Source organism: Carlito syrichta, unplaced genomic scaffold, assembly GCF_000164805.1.
Source record: "Carlito syrichta isolate Samal-C Ts95f unplaced genomic scaffold, Tarsius_syrichta-2.0.1 Scaffold315828, whole genome shotgun sequence".
NCBI lineage: Eukaryota > Metazoa > Chordata > Mammalia > Primates > Tarsiidae > Carlito > Carlito syrichta.
This window is the reverse complement of record NW_007259924.1, coordinates 215,838-224,756: the sequence shown is the minus strand read 5'-3', so window position 1 is coordinate 224,756 and position 8,919 is coordinate 215,838. Positions and strand designations below refer to the sequence as shown.

At 52.6% G+C, this 8,919-nt stretch overlaps 1 protein-coding gene across 3 annotated transcripts in view; it reads left to right on the top strand.

Annotated features, from left to right (window-relative positions):
* The first annotated feature begins 3,977 nt into the window (after positions 1-3,977).
* Positions 3,978-8,919, top strand: part of SLC43A2 (solute carrier family 43 member 2) — a 45,273-nt gene continuing 40,331 nt past the window's right edge. The window contains exons 1-2 of one of the 3 annotated variants that reach the window (XM_008073369.2): positions 3,978-4,015; positions 4,895-5,101. In XM_008073369.2, coding sequence (XP_008071560.1) covers positions 4,942-5,101 — 160 coding nt within the window. In that variant the 5' untranslated portion in view covers positions 3,978-4,015; positions 4,895-4,941. Of the gene's footprint in view, positions 4,016-4,425; positions 4,743-4,894; positions 5,102-8,919 lie in introns of those variants that run through there. The other 2 variants (XM_008073367.2, XM_008073366.1) reach the window with 2 other exon arrangements.

The following is an 8,919-nucleotide window of genomic DNA, read 5'->3' as shown; positions in this document are numbered from 1 at the left end:
CCAACTCAAAAAAAAAAAAAAAATGGTATTTTTCTCTGAAAGATGAGATTGTGGGTAATATTTATTCCTAAACTTTTGTATAATTTGCAAATTTTCTACAGTGAACATCCTTTTTTACTTTTTTTCACCAGGTTGAGTTTTAAAGGAAATTATAAAAAGCAATGTTTTTGTTTTTGAGTTGGAGTCTCCCTCTGTCACCCAGACTGGAGTGCAGTGACTGCTCCCAGCCACCGCAGCCTCCACCTGCTGGGCTCCAGCGATCCTTCCACCTCAGCCTTCCAAAGGCACAGGATTACAGGCTGAGCCACCGAGCCCAGCCAAAAGCAATGTTTTTTGTTAAAAATAAAAAGTACCAACATTACAGACATGAGATTCTCCTTCTCAGAGGCAGTTTGGGGACAAGGGAGAGGTAAAACTTACTTTTCACTGAATGCCTTTTGATCTTGAAATTCTTTGCTCATGTTTTGTATTACCTAGTCAGAAGGGGATTCCTCTTTATCCCAGTGCTCAGAGAATCTCATTAACAGTTGGGGTGCTTTTTAGCCAGGCACAGTGGCTCATGCCTGTAATCCCAGCACTTTCGGAGGTGGAGGCAAGAAGGTTGCTTGAGCCCAGGGGTTCAGAGCCAGCTTGGGTAACTTGGTGAGACCTCAGCACTACAATAAATAAAAAAATTATGCCGGGCTCGGTGGCTCAGCCTGTAATCCAGCGCCTTGGGAGGCTGAGGTGAGTGGATTGCCTGAGCTCGTGGGTTCGAGACCTGCCTGGGCAACTTGGCGAGACCTCATCTCTACAATAAATCAAAAAATCAGCCGGGCATGGTAGCACGTGCCTGTAATTCCGGCTACTCGGAAGACTGAGGCGGAAGGATCGCCAGAGCCCAGCAGGTGGAGGCTGCGGTGGCCAGGAGAGGCCACTGCACTCCAGTCTGGGTGACAGAGTGAGACTCCAACTCAAAAAAAAAAAAATTCTGAATATAGTTCAGCATCCAAAAATATAGAGCTACCTTTTTATAAAAAATAGCTACATGGGATTCCATCATGTGGAAATAATACAGATTATTTAAGACATTTCCTCTGCTAATGGACAGTTGGGTTGTTCTAATTGTTTTGATATAATAAACAAGAATGTACCATGCAACTTTGTCCATATTTCTTTTGTATTTGCACAAGCTTTTCTTTTTCATTTTCTTTTTCTTTTTTGAGTCAGAGTCTCATTCTGTCGCCCAGACTGGAGTGCAGTGGCACACTCATGGCCACCAACAGCCTCGACCTGCTGGGCTCAGGCGATCCTTCTGCCTCAGCCTTCCAAGTAGCTGGAACCACAGGCGCACACCACCATGCTCAGCTAGTTTTTTGATTTTGTGGAGTTGAGGTCTCTCCAAGTTGCCCAGGGTGGTCTTGAACCCTGGGCTCAGGCAATTCTCTTGCCTTAACCTCCCAAGTGCTGGGATTACAGGTATGAGCCACTGCACCCGGCTGGGTTATGATTATTGGCATTATCATCATTCCCCCAGCTTTGAATCCTTTGTTCTAGAACCTGGTACCTTTTACCCAGTTGCATTTGTTTGTGTTTTGATTCCATACATTCATATATTGTGTGCTGCTTTGTGCTTACTTTTGTATTAAGGGCTGGTTATATAAAGTTGAATAAGACACCCGTCTTGCCACCAGAGAATTCATAGTCAATAGGCGGGAGACATACAGATGAACAGATAATTATAAAATAATGCAGTCAGTGGACAAAGATAGTGAAGAGTATTATGGGGAATGGTCAGGGAACGCTTCCCAAAGGAGTGGTTGTCCAACAAGGAACTATTTTGAGGGTCACAGGTTAGAGAACAACAGGTACTGGAACCACAAGCAATTCCATGTGATTGAACTGTGTAGGATCAGGCAGGACCAGGGGGAAGAGGAGGGAGAAGCCTGTGTGGGTTAAATTGGGGAACTTGAACTTTATCCTGCAGAACAAATGAGTTTCTGAAGGATTTTAGCAAAGGTCCAATTTACCAAAGTCAGATTTACATTTTACACAGCTCACTGAGATGGAGTGGGGACAGATTAACAGCAGTGGTTCTAGGGGCACAGATGGACAGATAAGTATTTGGGAGATATGGTTGTATTTGTGTGGTGGGAATGCAGCAGCAAAGGAGAGGAAGAATCACAGCACATGTCTAACAAATATCTGTTGAAAGGATGGTTCTTGGCATCTAACTTCAGTAGATAGTGCTATTATCTGAGAGTATGGAGAGAATAGTTTTGGGGAATATTTGAGGCATATTTGAGACCTGAAGGGTAAGTGTTTCAAGGAGGGGCTGGGAAGGACTGGAGATTTGTCAGGTGGCAGTCGAAATCTTGTGAGTAGGTGAGACTCTGAATAGATGAGACTCTGCAGGGTGAGTAATTGGATATGTAAAAAGCTAGGACCCGCCCTCAAGGTGCCAGCACCAGGTGCTGTCTAGGAGAAGTTGCCCTCGCCAGGTGGCCAACGGCGGGTTCATGGCGGTAGGGGGCGCACGGGGACTGGGGGAGGTGGGGCCAAAGACTGCTGGAGCTCCCACATCCCCGGGGTGCCTTATTTTTTCCACCCTAGAGACAGGACTCACCTTGCTGCCCAAGCTGGTTTCAAACTCATGGCCCCAAGCGATCCTCCCGCGTCGGGCTCCCAAAATGTTGGGATTATAGGCGTGAGCCACGACTCCCGGCAGCCCCAGGGTGTTAAGCAGCGCCCCGAGCGTGCCAGGGAGCAAGCTGCAACTGGGGGAGACTGAGGGTTTTCCGAGATCGAGCCAGTGCCTCTGATCTGGGAGACGCAGCCGGGCCGCTGAACCTTCAGAGCCTGGGCTTCAGCCCCCTGCCCTGGCAATTCCTTGGGGCAGGTCCTGCTCGGCTCATCAGTGAGCCCGGAGCCCTCTCGATCCCTTGCGCCCTCCCAGAAGGCAGACTTGTGCTAGCAGTTTGACGTTTCCACTGGCGACACCCAGCAGAGAGGACGCTTGCCTGAAAGAACCTGAACAGGGTAGAAGGGGTGGGGATGGCTCGGGGCAGGGGGTAGTAGGTGACCAACACCGGCAGAAAGCACCAAGATGACAGGTCTGGGCTGGGGTCATCTTGGTGCTTTCTGCCGGGAGGTCCCGGGCAGGCCAAGGTGAGCGGGAACGAGGGTGGAGAGATCAGAATCTGGATGAGGGTCCAGAGAAGACACTAGTCTAGGTCGGGAAAGACAAGTCCCAAACTCCCACTTCGGAAATCTCCAAGGTACACAACTTCCAGGGACCAGGCAGACGGCACCCGGGAGAGGGGAAGGCGTTGGTGAATCAGGATCCCGAGGAAAAGGCACACTCTGCCTGGACAGGAGTCGGGATCCGAGATCGGCAGACAGAGCCCGGATGGGGCCACGGGAGCAGGAGACTGAGACCACCAGATCACAAAGCTGCGGGGATGGCAGCGCTGCGTGGGGAGAAGGCAATACGGGCTTTGAGAGTGGCAAGGCCGGTGCGGAGCCAGAGCATCTGGGCGTGGTGCCCAAGGCGGAGGGGAACCTGGGGACTACCAAGTGGACAGCAGGAGAGCCGCGCTGGGAGAGCCTCGCCGGGTGCGCTGGTGGGACCCGCGTGCATCTGGGGAAACCCGGGGGTCGCTGGAACGCGAAGCCGACCAGCCCAGGGTCAGGGCTTCGGGATGGGACTCTGGAGGGGCAATGGGGCAATGTCCCCGGAGGCTCCCGGCCGGCAGTGACTCCAGTTTAAGGCGGCAGAACCGAGGCACAGCCCGCAGCTGCTCCCGGGGCCCCCCCCCGTCTCTCTTGTTTGTCTCCAAGTCCGGCCGGAACCGGCTTCTGCTCGCGGCGGGGCGGGCGGGTGGCTGGCTGCTGATTGGTCAACGCCTGTTTCCAGCCCCCACTCAGCCAATCAGCGGGCGGCAGTGTTTTCATCTTGGGGTCGGAATAAAAGGGCTGGAATAAAAGGGGGCAGAAAAGGCGCCGGGCGGGCCCGACACACACCAGTGGGAGCCGGGTGAGCTGCACCCCGGGGATCGGAGCCAGGGCGGGGTAGGGGGCAGAAGCTGCTCACGGGAGCGTCGGGTGAAAAATGTGTAAATAAGAGAGGAAAGAGACTGGGCGGATGAGGAGCCGCCACGGGAGAGAAGACGAGGGGAGAAGGGAGCCGAGGGATGGAGGAACGGGGGTCCGAATCCGTGGACACGGGCTAGCTGCCGAGGTAGCGGCCTGGGACTGGGGTCTCGCGGCCGGCTCGCGCCGCCGGTTTGAACCGGCTTCTCTTCTCCCATGCCGGGTTCGCGTGGCCGCAGCGCCTAGCGACCTAGACACTGGCCAATTGCGCGGCAGTTCCTGTGCCGTCAGGCCAATGAGCGGGCCGTGGGCGGGCCGTTCCGGAGCTCGATGCGCTGATCTTGAGGTTGCAGGAACCAGCCCTGGGGAAGGGTCCTGAGTGCGGGCGGGAGGGCGCCTGTCAGAGTCCCTGGGAGTGGCAGCCCGCAGGTATGCCCCTGCCCAGGTGGCTGGACCTCAGGCTGCTTCCCCTTCCAGGCCCCAGCCTGTGTCTATCTGCTGGAAGCCAAGACTAGTTCCACGTCCCTGAGCATGCGTTAGTCCTTTCCTGCTTCCATGCCTCAGTTTACCTCGGAGTGAGCTGAGAGAGGCGTCTCCCTGCCTAGCCGAGGCGGCTCCATCGTAGCAGAGGGCAGTGGTACGAGCCAGCCGCGGGTTCGGGGGTGGCCCAGGTCCCGGGCAGGGCTGGGGCTTGCTTGCTTCGCCGCGCGCACCCACGGCCGGGGCCGCGGAGGACTGACAAGCTCCGTGCCCTGCGGTGGCGGCCAGGGGCGGCCGCACGGGCTGAGCGGGGCCGGTCGCTAACGCCGAGGTCCGTGCGCAGGTGGCTGCAGAGGCTGCCGGAGTCGGGCCGCCGTTCCGCGCTGCACCATGGCGCCCACCTTGGCCACTGCCCATCGGCGCCGCTGGTGGATGGCCTGCACCGCCGTGTTGGAAAACCTCCTCTTCTCGGCAGTCCTCCTGGGCTGGGGCTCGCTGCTCATCATGCTCAAGTCGGAGGGCTTTTACTCCTACCTGTGTACTGAGCCAGGTGAGACAGGCGCCTCGGGCTGCGGGTGGCTCCTGGAGTCGGGGTTTTGGGAGAGGACGGGATGGGGTGAAGACCTAGCAAGCAACACCACCTCGCTGCACAGCGCCTTCAGGTATCAGAGGCCTATTTGATCCTCACCCAGCTCTTCTGGGTACTTGTCATTGTCGCTGGTTTGTGGATGAAGAAACTGAGGCTCGAGCCTCTGTCTTGCGAAAGGCCACGCAACCGGGGAGTGATTGACCCAGAACCCCACCCGATGTCCAGGGTGTTCTTTCCACCACCTAGGAACATTGCTGGACTCCTCTCCTCTCTTCCCAGTGTCTGGAACATAGCTTGCCTTGCAGTAAACATGTTTCCCACTGATTGTAAGAAAGAGGAACTCCGGATTTAGGGGCTGGGGTGTAGCAAGAGAGAGGAAGTGGCTTTGCCTCCACCCCAAGGAGGTTTCATCTAGAATCTAGATGTTTCTTAAGCCATTATGGAGTCTCCTAAGGGCTTGTCGGGTGCAATTTCCTGTCTATTTTTGCTGCTTTATGATTCTCCAAAAGACATTTCCTCCCATGGGCTGTGAGAACATCTCAGTGGCCTTCTATCCCATGGGGAGGAAGGGGAAGGGGAGAAGGGGGCATTTATGGAAATGATTCTAGGTTTGTTCCCTTCTCTTTGCCACACCATTGGTGTTGCTAAAGGCAGGCTGAGGATGCTTGTCTACATTAAATCTGCACCGTACTCCCTAACTCCTACCTTCACACCTCCCCCTCCCCTTTGAGGATCCTAACTGTTGCAGGCTGCTGGGTTCAGCCTAGTAATAGGACCAAAGTGACTCCCAATCTCTACCCTCCTCTCTACCTGCTTCTTAGGGGAACTTGATAGGAAATGTTTCCCTCTGCCCTCTCCCTGACCCCAACAGTAGCTGCGTAATAGTTGAACTCACACAATCTCTCTCCCCAGTGCTAGAGTCCCCTTAGATGGCCATAGCCCAGGTTTGACTCCCTGAATCACCACCAGCTTACATTTTCTTTCTAGAGTTCTTACTTTGCAGGAAGAAAAAGCTTTGGACCTGCTTGTGCAGTCTGAGACCCTGTGTAGAAGCTTCCCTGCTTCCCTTCTCTAATCTGCCCAGGAGATTCCTGAGTGTCCCAGTCTCTAGGGAGGCTTACTTAGCTGGAGAGGGTAAGGGCAGGAGAAAGGGAGGGAATGTGGAGGCTGCCTGGGAGAGGGCAGAAAGTCTATCATTTGTAACTAACCTTTAGCCTTTAGCCACTCAGAAACATTTCCTAATAACCTAAGGGTTCTTGGAAGATCTTTCCCCCACATCAGCAAGAAATCTTAGGAGATAGGAAGAGTCAGACCTTGTTCCCTGAACAAGCTTTCTGCTTTGCCTAAGAGATGTTAGGAGTTTAGTGACTCTTCTGAAAGGAACAGGTTGGAGTGCTTCCTTTCCTTCCCTCTCTCCTTCCTTTTAGCATGACCCTTCCTGCTTGCCTCCCTGGTGGGGTCTTTCAGGCTGCACAGAGAGTTTGAAAAACAAAAACATTTATCACTCCCAGACAAAACTCAGTATTTCTTCTAGACCAGAGGACTATTGTGGTCAGAACCTTTTTTTTTTTTGACCTACAGTAGTGTCAGGAAGGTCATAGTATAGGAATTTTTTTCCCCACAGATTGTCCACTGATTTAATTTATTGTACACTATTGACAGCACTAGGGATGGTCACTTCATTTCTGCCTCAGTCTTGACCTCTTCCTCTGTTGAAGTGGGAGGAGTCCTAGAGGCTGTGCCAACATGGTGCTGAGTTGGTTTTTAAGCCCTTGGGAGGTTTGACAGGTCGCTCTCTAAACCAAAGTGAAGGTGAAGGGTCACAATATTAAGTTGAACATCAACTTCTTATCCCGTGCCTTTGCTCCTGCATCTGATTTTGGTTTTTCTGATTATCTGGCAAACCCGCTGACTTAGCATCCTGGGCGGGAAAGCCTGCTGATTCCACACAGCTTATCTGACTGGCCTCTCTTCTCCTTGCTTCTTGGAGTGCATATAACTTGTCTTTTGGGGCCAGAAATCCCTGTGCTTCTCCTGAATGGGAGTTGCTGGCAAAGTTAGGGTCAAGGTTTCTGCTTAGGCCTAACATTTTCAAGCTTGGTGGATGGCTGAACTGCAGAGAAACAGGCCATTTGTTGAATTTATTGAATTAGTCTGGTAAAAAGCTGAGCAGTCCACAGCTGATTGAGATGCAAATTTGTCAGCTTTCTGTTGCTCTCAGGACTGATGCTCTAGTTTGTTCTGTAACAAAAATATGCTGAACCTGTTGAAAGTTTCTTAGGACTCTTACTTGGGATGCCAGCCAGAATCTGGCTACAGACACAGTGTTGGTTTCAGCTTGGTGAGGTGGGACCAGAAAGAAAACAGCCCATTTCTTTGATGCCCCTTGGCTGTTTGGCCATGCCCACTGGGAGAAGTGATGGGCTGGGACTGGAAAGATGACTTCAGACACTTGACAGACTCTGCGTGATGTCCACCAGGTGCTGGCTGCTGGATGCCTCCCGAGTCCCTGCTGAGAACAGGAGACCAACTGGGTTTCCAGCCTGGGAAGAGCGGGGCTTTCCCCGGGCTGTGTCCTTCTGGCCTCCAGGATGGCCACTGTAACACCTGCGCCTGACCTCTTTCTTCATTTTCTCTGTCTTGCAGTGGCTCACTTCAACAAAGTCAGCTCAGGGGATGCAGGGTATCTGTGGGTGCTTAATTTTCACTTTTATCTAACCAACACATTCAGTAAACATTGATTGAGGCGTTGTACTGGGGATGCAGAGCAAACAAGTCATCATGCACAGACCTGTATGATTCCAGGTGGCCATCGGGACTCCACAGAGATCAGGGTGCCAGGAGCCAGAACAACAATGGGGATCTGGTTGTATTGGACAGGAGGGCCCCTCTGGAGGATGAGGAGGGGAGAGTCAGGAGAGGAGATGCACCGTGGAGGAGAAAAGGGGCTGGCTCAGCAGGAGATACCTGGAGAGGTGGGAAGGGGCCAGGGCCTGGGGTTTCATTTGGGGGAACTAGATTTTATTCTGAAGGCAGGAAGAAGCCATGGAGGAAGAGGAGGGCAATGACCCAATCATCTGTTAGAGACATCTATGAATTGTTAAGAGCGTACCACAAGCTGGGGGGTTGGGTGAGTTGGGGGCTATGAAGGTAGAAGTTGGCATGGCCTCTGCTCAAGGAAGTCACAATGTAGCCATGGACATAAGGCAGACCCCAAATCTGCAGTCACTCTGTCTGTGGTGGCAGGAAGCATACTTCTCAACTTGGCTCAAAGTGGGAAGCTGACCCCCAGGTTCCTGAGAAGGTAGAGGGGCTGCTGTCCCCAGAGGAGGCATGACTAGGCCTAGTCTCCACCAGCATGAGTGAAGCTACAGGTGGACAGGAAGGTTTCTTGCTGCTACAAGGACCTCCCTTTTTTTTTTTTTTTTTTTTTTTTTTGTTGGAGTCTCACTCTGTCACCCAAGTTGGATTGCAATGGCACGCTCCCGGCCACCACGGCCTCGACCTGCTGGGCTCATGCGATCTTTCCACCTCATCCCTCCCAGTATCGGGAACTCATTCTGCTTGCCCCCTCACCTGCTAAGTTATGGTCCTTTTATGAAAAATAAATGTCACATGATTTTGATATTGATTGAGTACTTTTGGTGGACTCATCTGGAATTCCCACTAGATTAATACTCTTCTGTTTTGATGTTTTGTCATTTCAATACGTACAAGTAATGGTTCTATACTGGTGTGCCGACTCACCATTGTTCTGCTATATGAGGAGTTAAGCATCC